Source organism: Gobio gobio, assembly GCF_949357685.1.
Source record: "Gobio gobio genome assembly, chromosome: 21".
NCBI lineage: Eukaryota > Metazoa > Chordata > Actinopteri > Cypriniformes > Gobionidae > Gobio > Gobio gobio.
The window spans coordinates 5,697,699-5,715,708 of record NC_137117.1 but is presented as its reverse complement, the minus strand read 5'-3'; the positions used below and the strand labels follow the sequence as shown (position 1 = coordinate 5,715,708).

The 18,010-nt window shown below is 29.9% G+C and overlaps 2 protein-coding genes across 4 annotated transcripts in view; one reads left to right on the top strand and one right to left on the bottom strand.

The window, feature by feature from the left end:
- Nucleotides 1-9,653, bottom strand: part of ctc1 (CTS telomere maintenance complex component 1) — a 38,171-nt gene extending 28,518 nt beyond the window's left edge. For all 3 annotated transcript variants that reach the window (XM_079802754.1, XM_079802755.1, XM_079802756.1), the window contains exon 1: nucleotides 9,506-9,653. In XM_079802754.1, coding sequence (XP_079658880.1) covers nucleotides 9,506-9,547 — 42 coding nt within the window. In that variant the 5' untranslated portion in view covers nucleotides 9,548-9,653. The remainder of the gene's footprint in view (nucleotides 1-9,505) is intronic.
- Nucleotides 9,654-10,222: 569 nt separating this feature from the next.
- hmgb2b (high mobility group box 2b) lies at nucleotides 10,223-16,614 on the top strand. The gene is made up of 5 exons (XM_079802757.1): nucleotides 10,223-10,295; nucleotides 12,668-12,829; nucleotides 12,904-13,055; nucleotides 14,039-14,213; nucleotides 16,251-16,614. Exons 2-5 carry the CDS (start codon nucleotides 12,680-12,682, stop codon nucleotides 16,419-16,421), a joined length of 648 nt encoding a protein of 215 aa, XP_079658883.1. The 5' UTR covers nucleotides 10,223-10,295; nucleotides 12,668-12,679; the 3' UTR covers nucleotides 16,422-16,614.
- Nucleotides 16,615-18,010: the final 1,396 nt, after the last annotated feature.

Below are 18,010 nucleotides of genomic sequence, written 5' to 3'. Positions count from 1 at the left end.
ACTTAAAACATCAATATTATGAAATACTAAGTCATAATGACATATTGAAGATGAAATTATTACTTTCTATTGTGATGATGTCCTTTTATGTCATAATTTCAACCATACATGTCAAAAATATGATTTAAAAAGTCGAGATTATTACATACTAAATCATAATGGCATACTAAAGCTTAAATTATTACTTTCTATTGCGATAATTTTGTTTTTTATATTATAATTTCAACCATAAATGCCAAAATTATGACTTAAAACATCAATATTATGAAATACTAAGTCATAATGACATATTGAAGATTAAATTATTACTTTCTATTGCGATAATTTTGTTTTTTATATTATAAATTCAACCATAAATGCCAAAATTATGACTTAAAACATCGAGATTATGATATACTAAGTCATAATGTTATGGTAAAGTCAAAAATATGACGTTCTATGTGATAATTATGCATTTTTATGTTAAAATTTCAAAATTAAATTCCAAAAGTATGATTTAAAACATTGAGATTATGATATAATAAGTCATAATGATATGCTTAAGTCAAAAATATGACTTTCTATGTGATAATTTTGTATTTTTATGTTATAATTTCAACCATAAATGCCAAAATTATGATTTAAAACATTGAGATTATGATATAAGTCATAATGATATGCTAAAGTCAAAAATATGACTTTTTGTACGATAATTATGAATTTTTATGTCATAATTTCAACCATACATGCCAGAATTATGATTTAAAACATTGAGATTATGAAATACTAAATCATAATGGCATACTAAAGATTAAATTATTACTTTCTATTGCGATAATTTTGTTTTTTATATTATAATTTCAACCATAAATGCCAAAAGTATGACTTAAAACATCGAGATTATGAAATATTAAGTCATATTGACATATCGAAGATAAAATTATTACTTTCTATGTGATAATTATGTATTTTTAAGTCATAATTTCAACATGCAAAAAATGTGACTTTCTATGTGATAATTATGTATTTTATGTCATAATTTTAACCATACATGCCAAAATTATGACTTAAAACATAGAGATTTGATATACTACGTCATAATGATTTGCTAAAGATGAAATTATGACTTTCTATTGCGATAATTTTGTCTTTTTATATTATAATTTCATTTTATGTCATAATTTCAACCATACATGCCAAAATTATGATTTAAAACATTGAGATTATGATATACTAAGTCATAATGACATACAAAAGATGAAATTATTACTTTCTATGTGATAATTATGTATTTTTATGTCATAATTCCGACCATACATGTCAAAGTTATGACTTAAAACATCGAGATTATGAAAAACTAAGTCATAATGACATACTAAAATCAAAATTATGACTTTCTATTGTGATAATTTTGTTTTTATGTTATAATTTCAACCATACATGTCAAAATTATGACTTTTTATGTGATAATTATGTATATCATAATTTCAACCATAAATGTCAAAAATATGATTTAAAAAGTCGAGATTATTACATACTAAATCATAATGGCATACTAAAGATTAAATTATTACTTTCTATTGCGATAATTTTGTTTTTTATTTTATAATTTCAACCATAAATGCCAAAAGTATGATTTAAAACATTGAGATTATGATATAATAAGTCATAATAAAATGCTAAAGTCAAAAATTTGACTTTTAATGTGATAATTATGAATTTTTATGTCATAATTTCAACCATACATGTCAAAAATATGATTTAAAAAGTCGAGATTATTACATACTAAATCATAATGGCATACTAAAGATTAAATTATTACTTTCTATTGCGATAATTTTGTTTTTTATTTTATAATTTCAACCATAAATGCCAAAAGTATGATTTAAAACATTGAGATTATGATATAATAAGTCGTAATGATATGCTAAAGTCAAAAATATGACTTTTTATGTGATAATTATGTATTTTTATGTCATAATTTCAACCATACATGTCAAAAATATGATTTAAAAAGTCGAGATTATTACATACTAAATCATAATGGCATACTAAAGATTAAATTATTACTTTCTATTGCGATAATTTTGTTTTTTATTTTATAATTTCAACCATAAATGCCAAAATTATGATTTAAAACATCGAGATAATGAAATACTAAGTCATAACGACATACTAAAATCTAAAATATGACTTTTTATGTGATAATTATGAATTTTTATGTCATAATTTCAACCATACATGCCAAAATTATGATTTAAAAAGTCGAGATTATTACATAATCATACATAATCATAATGGCATACTAAAGATTAAATTATTACTTTCTATTGCGATAATTTTGTTTTTTTATTATAATTTCAACCATAAATGCCAAAAGTATGACTTAAAACAATGAGATTATGATATAATAAGTCATAATGATATGCTAAAGTCAAAAATATGACTTTCTATGTGATAATTATGTATTTTTATGTCATAATTCCGACCATACATGCCAAAATTATGACTTAAAACATCAATATTATGAAATACTAAGTCATAATGACATATTGAAGATGAAATTATTACTTTCTATTGTGATGATGTCCTTTTATGTCATAATTTCAACAATACATGTCAAAAATATGATTTAAAAAGTCGAGATTATTACATACTAAATCATAATGGCATACTAAAGATTAAATTATTACTTTCTATTGCGATAATTTTGTTTTTTATTTTATAATTTCAACCATAAATGCCAAAAGTATGATTTAAAACATTGAGATTATGATATAATAAGTCATAATAAAATGCTAAAGTCAAAAATTTGACTTTTAATGTGATAATTATGAATTTTTATGTCATAATTTCAACCATACATGTCAAAAATATGATTTAAAAAGTCGAGATTATTACATACTAAATCATAATGGCATACTAAAGATTAAATTATTACTTTCTATTGCGATAATTTTGTTTTTTATTTTATAATTTCAACCATAAATGCCAAAAGTATGATTTAAATCATTGAGATTATGATATAATAAGTCATAATGAAATTCTAAAGTCAAAAATTTGACTTTTTATGTGATAATTATGAATTTTTGTCATAATTTCAACCATACATGTAAAAAATATGATTTAAAAAGTTGAGATTATTACATACTAAATCATAATGGCATACTAAAGATTAAATTATTACTTTCTATAGCGATAATTTTGTTTTTTATTTTATAATTTCAACCATAAATGCCAAAAGTATGATTTAAAACATTGAGATTATGATATAATAAGTCGTAATGATATGCTAAAGTCAAAAATATGACTTTTTATGTGATAATTATGTATTTTTATGTCATAATTTCAACCATACATGCCAAAATTATGATTTAAAACATCGAGATAATGAAATACTAAGTCATAACGACATACTAAAATCTAAAATATGACTTTTTATGTGATAATTATGAATTTTTATGTCATAATTTCAACCATACATGCCAAAATTATGATTTAAAAAGTCGAGATTATTACATAATCATACATAATCATAATGGCATACTAAAGATTAAATTATTACTTTCTATTGCGATAATTTTGTTTTTTTATTATAATTTCAACCATAAATGCCAAAAGTATGACTTAAAACAATGAGATTATGATATAATAAGTCATAATGATATGCTAAAGTCAAAAATATGACTTTCTATGTGATAATTATGTATTTTTATGTCATAATTCCGACCATACATGCCAAAATTATGACTTAAAACATCAATATTATGAAATACTAAGTCATAATGACATATTGAAGATGAAATTATTACTTTCTATTGTGATGATGTCCTTTTATGTCATAATTTCAACCATACATGTCAAAAATATGATTTAAAAAGTCGAGATTATTACATACTAAATCATAATGGCATACTAAAGATTAAATTATTACTTTCTATTGCGATAATTTTGTTTTTTATATTATAATTTCAACCATACATGCCAAAATTATGATTTAAAAAGTCGAGATTATTACATACTAAATCATAATGGTATACTAAAGATTAAATTATTACTTTCTATTGCGATAATTTTGTTTTTTTATTATAATTTCAACCATAAATGCCAAAAGTATGACTTAAAACAATGAGATTATGATATAATAAGTCATAATGATATGCTAAAGTCAAAAATATGACTTTCTATGTGATAATTATGTATTTTTATGTCATAATTCCGACCATACATGCCAAAATTATGACTTAAAACATCAATATTATGAAATACTAAGTCATAATGACATATTGAAGATGAAATTATTACTTTCTATTGTGATGATGTCCTTTTATGTCATAATTTCAACCATACATGTCAAAAATATGATTTAAAAAGTCGAGATTATTACATACTAAATCATAATGGCATACTAAAGCTTAAATTATTACTTTCTATTGCGATAATTTTGTTTTTTATATTATAATTTCAACCATAAATGCCAAAATTATGACTTAAAACATCAATATTATGAAATACTAAGTCATAATGACATATTGAAGATTAAATTATTACTTTCTATTGCGATAATTTTGTTTTTTATATTATAAATTCAACCATAAATGCCAAAATTATGACTTAAAACATCGAGATTATGATATACTTAAGTCATAATGTTATGGTAAAGTCAAAAATATGACGTTCTATGTGATAATTATGCATTTTTATGTTAAAATTTCAAAATTAAATTCCAAAAGTATGATTTAAAACATTGAGATTATGATATAATAAGTCATAATGATATGCTTAAGTCAAAAATATGACTTTCTATGTGATAATTATGTATTTTTATGTTATAATTTCAACCATAAATGCCAAAATTATGATTTAAAACATTGAGATTATGATATAAGTCATAATGATATGCTAAAGTCAAAAATATGACTTTTTGTACGATAATTATGAATTTTTATGTCATAATTTCAACCATACATGCCAGAATTATGATTTAAAACATTGAGATTATGAAATACTAAATCATAATGGCATACTAAAGATTAAATTATTACTTTCTATTGCGATAATTTTGTTTTTTATATTATAATTTCAACCATAAATGCCAAAAGTATGACTTAAAACATCGAGATTATGAAATATTAAGTCATATTGACATATCGAAGATAAAATTATTACTTTCTATGTGATAATTATGTATTTTTAAGTCATAATTTCAACATGCAAAAAATTTGACTTTCTATGTGATAATTATGTATTTTATGTCATAATTTTAACCATACATGCCAAAATTATGACTTAAAACATAGAGATTTGATATACTACGTCATAATGATTTGCTAAAGATGAAATTATGACTTTCTATTGCGATAATTTTGTCTTTTTATATTATAATTTCATTTTATGTCATAATTTCAACCATACATGCCAAAATTATGATTTAAAACATTGAGATTATGATATACTAAGTCATAATGACATACAAAAGATGAAATTATTACTTTCTATGTGATAATTATGTATTTTTATGTCATAATTCCGACCATACATGTCAAAGTTATGACTTAAAACATCGAGATTATGAAAAACTAAGTCATAATGACATACTAAAATCAAAATTATGACTTTCTATTGTGATAATTTTGTTTTTATGTTATAATTTCAACCATACATGTCAAAATTATGACTTTTTATGTGATAATTATGTATATCATAATTTCAACCATAAATGTCAAAAATATGATTTAAAAAGTCGAGATTATTACATACTAAATCATAATGGCATACTAAAGATTAAATTATTACTTTCTATTGCGATAATTTTGTTTTTTATTTTATAATTTCAACCATAAATGCCAAAAGTATGATTTAAAACATTGAGATTATGATATAATAAGTCATAATAAAATGCTAAAGTCAAAAATTTGACTTTTAATGTGATAATTATGAATTTTTATGTCATAATTTCAACCATACATGTCAAAAATATGATTTAAAAAGTCGAGATTATTACATACTAAATCATAATGGCATACTAAAGATTAAATTATTACTTTCTATTGCGATAATTTTGTTTTTTATTTTATAATTTCAACCATAAATGCCAAAAGTATGATTTAAAACATTGAGATTATGATATAATAAGTCGTAATGATATGCTAAAGTCAAAAATATGACTTTTTATGTGATAATTATGTATTTTTATGTCATAATTTCAACCATACATGTCAAAAATATGATTTAAAAAGTCGAGATTATTACATACTAAATCATAATGGCATACTAAAGATTAAATTATTACTTTCTATTGCGATAATTTTGTTTTTTATTTTATAATTTCAACCATAAATGCCAAAATTATGATTTAAAACATCGAGATAATGAAATACTAAGTCATAACGACATACTAAAATCTAAAATATGACTTTTTATGTGATAATTATGAATTTTTATGTCATAATTTCAACCATACATGCCAAAATTATGATTTAAAAAGTCGAGATTATTACATAATCATACATAATCATAATGGCATACTAAAGATTAAATTATTACTTTCTATTGCGATAATTTTGTTTTTTTATTATAATTTCAACCATAAATGCCAAAAGTATGACTTAAAACAATGAGATTATGATATAATAAGTCATAATGATATGCTAAAGTCAAAAATATGACTTTCTATGTGATAATTATGTATTTTTATGTCATAATTCCGACCATACATGCCAAAATTATGACTTAAAACATCAATATTATGAAATACTAAGTCATAATGACATATTGAAGATGAAATTATTACTTTCTATTGTGATGATGTCCTTTTATGTCATAATTTCAACAATACATGTCAAAAATATGATTTAAAAAGTCGAGATTATTACATACTAAATCATAATGGCATACTAAAGATTAAATTATTACTTTCTATTGCGATAATTTTGTTTTTTATTTTATAATTTCAACCATAAATGCCAAAAGTATGATTTAAAACATTGAGATTATGATATAATAAGTCATAATAAAATGCTAAAGTCAAAAATTTGACTTTTAATGTGATAATTATGAATTTTTATGTCATAATTTCAACCATACATGTCAAAAATATGATTTAAAAAGTCGAGATTATTACATACTAAATCATAATGGCATACTAAAGATTAAATTATTACTTTCTATTGCGATAATTTTGTTTTTTATTTTATAATTTCAACCATAAATGCCAAAAGTATGATTTAAATCATTGAGATTATGATATAATAAGTCATAATGAAATTCTAAAGTCAAAAATTTGACTTTTTATGTGATAATTATGAATTTTTGTCATAATTTCAACCATACATGTAAAAAATATGATTTAAAAAGTTGAGATTATTACATACTAAATCATAATGGCATACTAAAGATTAAATTATTACTTTCTATAGCGATAATTTTGTTTTTTATTTTATAATTTCAACCATAAATGCCAAAAGTATGATTTAAAACATTGAGATTATGATATAATAAGTCGTAATGATATGCTAAAGTCAAAAATATGACTTTTTATGTGATAATTATGTATTTTTATGTCATAATTTCAACCATACATGCCAAAATTATGATTTAAAACATCGAGATAATGAAATACTAAGTCATAACGACATACTAAAATCTAAAATATGACTTTTTATGTGATAATTATGAATTTTTATGTCATAATTTCAACCATACATGCCAAAATTATGATTTAAAAAGTCGAGATTATTACATAATCATACATAATCATAATGGCATACTAAAGATTAAATTATTACTTTCTATTGCGATAATTTTGTTTTTTTATTATAATTTCAACCATAAATGCCAAAAGTATGACTTAAAACAATGAGATTATGATATAATAAGTCATAATGATATGCTAAAGTCAAAAATATGACTTTCTATGTGATAATTATGTATTTTTATGTCATAATTCCGACCATACATGCCAAAATTATGACTTAAAACATCGAGATTATGAAATATTAAGTCATATTGACATATCGAAGATAAAATTATTACTTTCTATGTGATAATTATGTATTTTTAAGTCATAATTTCAACATGCAAAAAATTTGACTTTCTATGTGATAATTATGTATTTTATGTCATAATTTTAACCATACATGCCAAAATTATGACTTAAAACATAGAGATTTGATATACTACGTCATAATGATTTGCTAAAGATGAAATTATGACTTTCTATTGCGATAATTTTGTCTTTTTATATTATAATTTCATTTTATGTCATAATTTCAACCATACATGCCAAAATTATGATTTAAAACATTGAGATTATGATATACTAAGTCATAATGACATACAAAAGATGAAATTATTACTTTCTATGTGATAATTATGTATTTTTATGTCATAATTCCGACCATACATGTCAAAGTTATGACTTAAAACATCGAGATTATGAAAAACTAAGTCATAATGACATACTAAAATCAAAATTATGACTTTCTATTGTGATAATTTTGTCTTTTTGTTATAATTTCAACCATACATTCCAAAATTATGACTTTCTATGTGATAATTATGTATTTTTATGTCATAATCTCGACCATACATTCCAAAATTATGATTTAAAACATCGAGATTATGAAATACTAAGTCATAATGACATACTAAAATCAAAATTATGACTTTCTATTGTGATAATTATGTATTTTATGTCATAATTTTAACCATACATGCCAAAATTATGACTTAAAACATAGAGATTTGATATACTACGTCATAATGATTTGCTAAAGATGAAATTATGACTTTCTATTGCGATAATTTTGTCTTTTTATATTATAATTTCATTTTATGTCATAATTTCAACCATACATGCCAAAATTATGATTTAAAACATTGAGATTATGATATACTAAGTCATAATGACATACAAAAGATGAAATTATTACTTTCTATGTGATAATTATATATTTTTATGTCATAATTCCGACCATACATGTCAAAGTTATGACTTAAAACATCGAGATTATGAAAAACTAAGTCATAATGACATACTAAAATCAAAATTATGACTTTCTATTGTGATAATTTTGTCTTTTTGTTATAATTTCAACCATACATTCCAAAATTATGACTTACTATGTGATAATTATGTATTTTTATGTCATAATCTCGACCAAACATTCCAAAATTATGATTTAAAACATCGAGATTATGAAATACTAAGTCATAATGACATACTAAAATCAAAATTATGACTTTCTATTGTGATAATTTTGTCTTTTTGTTATAATTTCAACCATACATGTCAAAGTTATGATTTAAAACATCGAGATTATGAAATACTTAAATGATGACTTTCTATGTGATAACCAAGTCTTTTTTGTTATAGTTCCGACCATACATGTCAAAATGATGACTTTTATGACAGTTATGAGTCATAATTTCAACTTTTCATCTTATAATGACATTATTATAACAACCCATATAAAAACATAAGCAACTGTCAGAGAGAGTGTGTAACATAATTAAATAAATGTACCGCTCTGCTGTGGTGTTTAAAGTGCTTCAGAAACTCCTCCATCCGCCCTGACTGTCACATGAAAATAATAAAGTCAAACATATGAGCAAACATAATCATATTAGCGCCGATCGACACTTTCGTGTGTGTGTCGATGCGCGCGCTCGCGCCGAACGGGTGCGCTCTTCTTCTTCTTCTTCTTCCGCGAGCGCGCGTGACGTCACGTGGACAGGGGCGTGTGCTTGCGCCTCCACGCGGAGCGGAGAACAATGCCACCCACAGCAGCCGCTCTCTAATCTGAAGTGTTTGTGCTTTATTTTCTTGATCCTAAATAAATATCACACAGAAAATCATAATATCATCTTTTGTATGTAGAGTATCATGATCTCGACGTTTTAAAACAACCCATAACATCACTTCCAGCCTTTAAATACAAAAAAAAAGACTTCCCTGAGTTGGTTACGGACAAAAGCGAGCGGACTTCAAACGTGTGGTCTATATCAATTGTATTATATTATAATTGATCGTTAAATCAGTTGGATTATGATTTTATATAAGTATAATGGTTGTGAGGGCAGTTTACAAACATTCGAACCACACTGGGTTACAGTCCGCCAATCAGCTCTGCGGATTCCTCGGGGGGCGCTCGATGATTGGACGTCCCCCGTCGCAAGTTGAACCAATCAGGCGCCGAGTCCAGGCTGCCGTGCGTTATGCGCGTCACGCACACACAGCACAAGAGAGATCACGTGGGACACACAGTACACAGGAGAGAGGCGCGCGCTTGGTCTGCAGAGAGAATAAAGAAAAGGTTTGTGTTTTAAATCGATTTAAACGTGTGTTTTGCTATTTAATCTACTAATGTACTACAGTGCCATACGCTCGATGTTAGCGCGAGACCGCGGCCGCGGTTCGAGAGGCTTTTGACGGTTTGCGTGAGTCCGCGCGCGCTTGTGTTGTGTTCCGTAACCGGAGCGCGCGCGCAGTTAAAGTGTTTTAACGGGGATTCGGGGCTGTAACGGCGCTCTGAGCTCCGTTTCTCGCGTGCATCGAGCGAATCTCGCGTTTACGGGTTATTTTAATGTGTTTGGGTCGAGGGATGAGGGTGGAGGAGGGGTGCACGGAGGGAATTAGGCGGGAAAGAAAATGGAGGAATCTTTGTTAGACAAAAGCCTCCGACCAACTAAACAACGAAAGTGCGTTAAAATCGCCAGAACTCGCTCATGCGCGCGAACGTTTCATTATTAAGCGCGTGCGTTTATTCGCGAATTGCATTTTCAGTTTATCGTATTTAAGTTGTTATTGCTTTATTTCGAAACTAAATGGTGTGTGTATAAACATTTAATGTGTGAAATTATTGCATCATATCGTGTATCAGTTGCGATTTCCTAAGTTAAATCATGTTATTTACTTTTAAAAACGTGCTATTTATTATATAAAACAGTTAAACCCGCCCCTTTTGAGCCAGAGCTAATATATGCACGCATCAGCTTATTTATATTTAACGTCGCATGCATTTCTTTCTTTTCGACGATTTAATCCTCATATCGTGTTGTATTCGAGTTATTAATTGCGTTATTTTGGATATCAGGCATTATAAACTCATAAGTTGCAAGCATCGATTAGTTCTGGCTAAAAGGGGCGGGTTCAACTGCTTTATATTATATGTAGCATGCTTTTAAAGTAAATAACATTATTTAACCTTAATAATTAGTGCATTTATATCAGATATCAGTAATTACTAACAGCCACAACTGCGTTTCAATGCAATTTATTTTTTATACTACTATTAGAAGTATTTAATGACTGATATTTTGTGTGTGTATGTATGTATGTGTATATATATATATATATAATGCGCAACAGAAGCAAACAAGGAAGAGTGAAGACATTTTAAAGCAAAAAAAACGTTAACCCCACATTTAAACATTGAGATGTATAGTGCCAATTTCATGTTTTGTTCTATTATAGCGCCACCAGGAGGCTCAATCCTACCATATTTGTATGTCTCCTCGGAGTGAGCCCATACATGTGTCAATTTTGGTGAAAATATCTAATTTAGTTTTGGAGTTATAGACATTTAAATGAAAAAAACACGTAAAAAAATATCAGACACCTGACTTTGATTGGATTTTACTCCCCCTTACTATCAATATTTTCACATTTGTGTATTAGCGTTTAGCTATCGGCCTGTGTTTCTGAACTTCTGACGCTGGTTTCGGCTCGATCGGACTAGCGGTTTCAACAATAGCTAACGTTTTTTAAGCGCTAAATTACAACGCTGCACAAAGCATACGCCGAAACCTGGCAAGTCTGGTATCGTTGGACTCGGCAAGGATTCAGGAGACGGAAAAAGTTACTCCCATGAAAATAAGTCAATCACACCCAAAGTTATAAGCGTTTCAAAAAAATAATCCACTAGGTGGCGCTGTTTTTAAACTTCTCAGGCTCCTTCAGGGTATTGTGCTGATGACCTATACTGAGTTTCATAACAATCCGTTCATTAGTTCATAAAATACAGCATTTTAGCACATAATTCAAAATGGCCGACAGTAAAATTGGATATCAGACGACTCGGCATGACCGTCCTGAATCTAACGAGACCACTTTTGGACAAACCGTTAAGAAGTTATAAGCAAAAATAGCCATTATCTTCGGACCAGTAGGCCGCAGGTCATGCTTGTGATGACATGTTCCAAGTTTGGTTTGAATACGATAAAGTGTTGCGGAGATATAGCCTTGCGTGTATTTTCGCAACCACTACGTAAAATTTGTTCGCACGATTATCAAAAACGATTTGACGAATCAACTTGAATTCCGTAACTTTTCGTCAACATGGTTTGAAGATGATCTGGTTAAATTTGTGAAAATCAGTGCTACGGTCTAGGAGGAGTCCGCAAAAGTAGGTTTTTCGGAAAATTCAAAATGGCGGGAACATTTTCATGAGGGAGATATGGCATTAAATCATAAATAAATAATTTTCATGAGGGAAAATGGCGTGCAATCGGCTTGAGCCAAAGAATCCGAGGGAAAAAAAGAAGTGTCTCTATCCCTTAGGGTTCTAAAGTTATTAGCATAAACATGAGTGAAACTTTGGACAGGTGGTGGCGCTAGAGGGATTGAGTTAGAGACTCCAGATTTGGTGCTTGACCCCTAATAATGCCATGAATGCTTGCCTTGCAGTTGTTTTCAGTCATGGTGAAAGGAGACGTGAACAAGCCCAAGGGGAAGACGTCGGCGTACGCGTACTTCGTCCAGACGTGCCGCGACGAACACAAACGCAAGACTCCCGACGTGCCGGTCAACTTCTCAGAGTTCTCCAAGAAGTGCTCCGTGAGATGGAAGGTGAGATCCGTGCCGCCCACCCGTGCTCATGTGCCGCTGAATCACACGCTCACCCGTTTCTCTCTCGCCCGCAGGCGCTGACCGCTTCTGACAAGACCAGGTTCGAGGACATGGCCAAGCTGGATAAAGTTCGCTATGACAAGGAGATGAAGGGCTACGTGCCGCCCAAGGGCGTCGGCAAGACGGGCAGGAAGAAGAAGGACCCCAACGCCCCCAAGCGCCCGCCGTAAGTCCCGCCCTGAACTAGTGTTAGACCGATATATCGGCCGGCCGATATTTGCGCTTTTTACGTGTATCAGCATCGGCCGATATTTGTGATTTTTACGTGTATCGGCCGATATAAGGCTGCTGCGTTCGCCGATATTTTTTCCCCTGCATTATTTACAGACAGGCGTCCACAGGGCAGCTCTCACCGTCTTCAAACTGTCTTGCTCTCCCTCCCTCGCGCATATTAATCAAAATCAATTGAGAATTGACGCGATGGTAAAAGGTGTAAAGACTGAAGTTTCACGTGGAGCATTGGGAGATTTTTTCCTGAATTACCGCTGGTGTTGCTCTACAAGAGATTAAGTTCAGTGCACCTACACTCTAAAAAATGCTGGGTTAAAAATAAAGTTGGGTTGAATATGGACTAACCCAGCGATTGGGTTGTTTTAACCCAGCGATTGGGTTGTTTTAAGCAAACATTTAACCCAACCGCTGGGTCAAAACAAGTTAGTCCATATTCAACCCAATTTGGGTTATTTTTAACCCAGCATTTTTTAGAGTGTAACCATTAAATGACTAGGTTGTAAATAGTTTTAAAATGAAGTATAGTACAGTCAGTGTGCACTTTATTATGCTGCTCGCTTGTTGATACTGTGTGCAGTAGTGTCATTATTTTATTTATGCTTAAATATTTATTTTCACCACTGAACTTTTTTTTTTTCTTATTCTACCTCACCTGTTTTTTACTATTTGTTAAATATAGTTTTTTTTTGTTCAATAAATGTTCTTTTTTTAAATTTTAAATTATCATGATCATTGTGTCATTTTTATGTTGTAAATTGAGGGAGCAAAAGCCGTATCGGCTCCAAATATCGGCAGCCTGCATCGCTCATCGGCTAAGCCTGATGAAGAAAAATCGGTATCGACACTAAAAAATCCATATCGGTCGATCCCTACCCTGAACCCGCTGGGCTCGCCCTAACGTGTTTTTTCTCTACGCAGGTCTGCGTTCTTCGTCTTCTGCTCTGAGTATCGGCCGACGGTGAAGAGCGAGAACCCCGGCCTGTCCATCGGAGAAACCGCCAAGAAACTGGGAGAGATGTGGTCGAAACAGGGCATCAAAGACCGCGTGCCGTTCGAGCAGAAGGCCGCCAAACTGCGTGAGAAATACGAGAAGGTGAGAGAAGTTACACTTTATATTATAGAATTATAATACGCCATTTCATCTTTTTATAATTATGATGTATTAGATAATTACATTACAAATATTACATGAACAAACTTTAATGTTAGATGTGCTTTTTTTTTCTTTTTTCGGTTCCGCTTAACTGCAATTTTTGTATTGTTTTTTAATTTATAATTCAATTGTTTCCACTTAACTGCATTTGTTTTTTAATGGGGTTCCGCTTAACTGTGTTTATTAGTCGGGTTCAGCTTAACTGTGTTTTTTGTCAGGTTCAGCTTAACTGTGTTTATTAGTCGGGTTACGCTTAACTGTGTTTATTAGTCGGGTTACGCTTAACTGTTTATTAGTCGGGTTACGCTTAACTGTTTATTAGTCGGGTTCAGCTTAACTGTGTTTTTTTTGTCAGGTTCAGCTTAACTGTGTTTTTTTGTCAGGTTCAGCTTAACTGTGTTTTTTGTCGGGTTACGCTTAACTGTGTTTTAGTCGGGTTACGCTTAACTGTGTTTATTAGTCGGGTTACGCTTAACTGTGTTTATTAGTCGGGTTACGCTTAACTGTGTTTATTAGTCGGGTTAGGCTTAACTGTGTTTATTAGTCGGGTTACGCTTAACTGTGTTTTTTGTCGGGTTACGCTTAACTGTGTTTTAGTCGGGTTACGCTTAACTGTGTTTATTAGTCGGGTTCAGCTTAACTGTGTTTATTAGTCGGGTTACGCTTAACTGTGTTAATTAGTCGGGTTACGCTTAACTGTGTTTATTAGTCGGGTTACGCTTAACTGTGTTTATTAGTCGGGTTCAGCTTAACTGTGTTTATTAGTCGGGTTACGCTTAACTGTGTTAATTAGTCGGGTTACGCTTAACTGTGTTTATTAGTCGGGTTACGCTTAACTGTGTTTATTAGTCGGGTTACGCTTAACTGTGTTTATTAGTCGGGTTACGCTTAACTGTGTTTATTAGTCGGGTTCAGCTTAACTATTTTTTTTTTGTCGGGTTACGCTTAACTGTTTTTTTTTGTCGGGTTCAGCTTAACTGTGTTTATTAGTTGAGTTCTGCTTAACTGTTTTTTTTAGTCGAGTTCTGCTTAACTGTGTTTTTTTTTAGTCGGGTTCAGCTTAACTGTTTATTAGTCGAGTTCTGCTTAATTGTGTTTATTAGTCGAGTTCTGCTTAACTGTGTTTATTAGTCGAGTTCTGCTTAATTGTGTTTATTAGTCGAGTTCTGCTTAATTGTGTTTATTAGTCGAGTTCTGCTTAACTGTGTTTATTAGTCGGGTTACGCTTAACTGTGTTTATTAGTCGGGTTCTGCTTAACTGTGTTTATTAGTCGGGTTACGCTTAACTGTATTAATTAGTCGAGTTCTGCTTAACTGTGTTTTTTTTAGTTGGGTTCAGCTTAACTGTTTATTAGTCGAGTTCTGCTTAATTGTGTTTATTAGTCGAGTTCTGCTTAACTGTGTTTATTAGTCGGGTTACGCTTAACTGTATTAATTAGTCGAGTTCTGCTTAACTGTGTTTTTTTTAGTTGGGTTCAGCTTAACTGTTTATTAGTCGAGTTCTGCTTAATTGTGTTTATTAGTCGAGTTCTGCTTAACTGTGTTTATTAGTCGGGTTACGCTTAACTGTATTAATTAGTCGGGTTACGCTTAACTGTGTTTATTAGTCGGGTTACGCTTAACTGTATTAATTAGTCGGGTTACGCTTAACTGTGTTTATTAGTCGGGTTACGCTTAACTGTTTTTTTGGGGGGAATAAATGTGAATAGCATTTGTCATTTATTATTGTGCGGACCGTTTATCAGCTCAGAGCAATAAGACATCGCAGCTCAAGCTCACACACAGGCCGATCTCGATCACATGACACCGTTACTAAACAGCGCTGGAGATCCAGTGAGGACGCGCTTGAGTTCACCTCAGTATTAATAACATCGCTACTGTGAGATCTAGAGGAAGCGTTCAGTGCAGAATCCTGTTCTAAAGCTATTGTACTGAACCTGATAGGCCCCATGTTAATCGCTTCTCTGTGATTGGCAGGATGTGGCGTCATACCGCGCAGGGGGCGCAGCTTCTAAGAAGGGGCCGGGTCGACCAACGGGCTCGGCTAAGAAAGTACAACCTGAGGCTGACGATGATGACGACGATGATGATGAAGAGGAGGATGAGGACGAGGAGGATGATGATGAGGATGATGATGATGATGAGTAGAGTGTGTATGTGTGTAACGCGGCATCACCGATGCGCTTTATTTTGTGTTTTTCCATCATGTACATGTTTAACGACTCGAGCAATAACGCAAGTGATTTCTTCTTAGATTTCGTTTTATTTTTGTACACGTCTAGCGGTGGATCCTATAATGTGTAGAAGTGCTTTTTTTATAATAAATTTTTAAAGACTTTGATGGTTTGTGTGTTTTCTGGGCATCATTTGGGCTTGACGTCCTTCCTTTCGACACGTGTAGAAGCGTTAAAAAGAGCTCAAATGTTCTTCACCGTAAGAAACCGGTTCTTTTAATCACTGAAAGGCTCGAGTGGACTAACACAATTGTTAGTAAAATGCTTCATGAAAATGCTCTTTCCAAACTTAAAGGGCTGTAATTGAAGAATGCTTTGGGATGTAAATTTAAGTATGTAAAAGCCAATATAACACTTGCTTCAGATTGTTTTTTTTAATGCATTTTCCTGTAAATTTCTGTCCAAACATCACTTCCATCGCAAAAGTCACCAAATATGGACCCTTTCCGACGATATGAGTTTAGTCAAGATTAGAAAAGATTTTCAACTTTGTCACATAATTATGACTTGTATCATAATTTAAACTTTTTGTCATAATTGAGTTTTTATTTGATACTTTTACCTCTCATAATTATGACCCTTTTTGTCATAACTTTGAATTGTTATTATGACTTTTTAAGTGATTATTTTAACTTCATCTCATAATTATGACTATATCAATTTCAAACTTGTATGACTAAGTGATCATTTCAACTTTATATCATATTATGACTGTCACAATTTCATCTTTTTGTCATAATTATGACACTTTAAGTGATCATCTTATAATTATGACAGTCACATTTTCAACTTATGTAATTTATGATTTTAAGTGATAATTTTGACTTTTCATCTCATAATTAGTCATAATTTCAACTTGTCATAATTATGACTTTTTAATTGTGACTTTATCATAGTTATTACATTCTGTCACAATTATTCATGCTTTAGTGAATTTCAACTTTGTCACCTAATTATGACTTTTTTATTTTATACTTTTACCTCTCATAATTATGACCCTTTGTCATAATTTCAACTTGTCATAATTATGACTTTTTTCATTGAGACTTTTCATCATAATTATAACATTTAATTATTACATTCGGTCACAATTATTCATGTTTTAGTGAATTTCAACTTTGTCACATTATGACATCATAATTTAAACGTTGTCATAATTATGACTTATGTAATTATTACAACCTTCTGTCAATTATTCATGCTTTAGTGAATTTCAACTTTATCTCATAAATATGACCCTTTTTATCATAATTTATAATTAAGACTGTGATAATTTCAACTTTATATCATATCATATGACTTTGTCATAATTATGACACTTAAAGTGATCATCTTATAATTATCATTGTCATAATTATGGCTTTTTAAGTGATAATTGTAACTTTCCATCACATAATTCTGAATTTTTATATCAATTTCAACTGTCATTAATTATGAGTTATGATACTTTTAACAGTTTTAACCCCCCCCCCCCCTTTACGATCACCCCCTTTTTTGAGAATA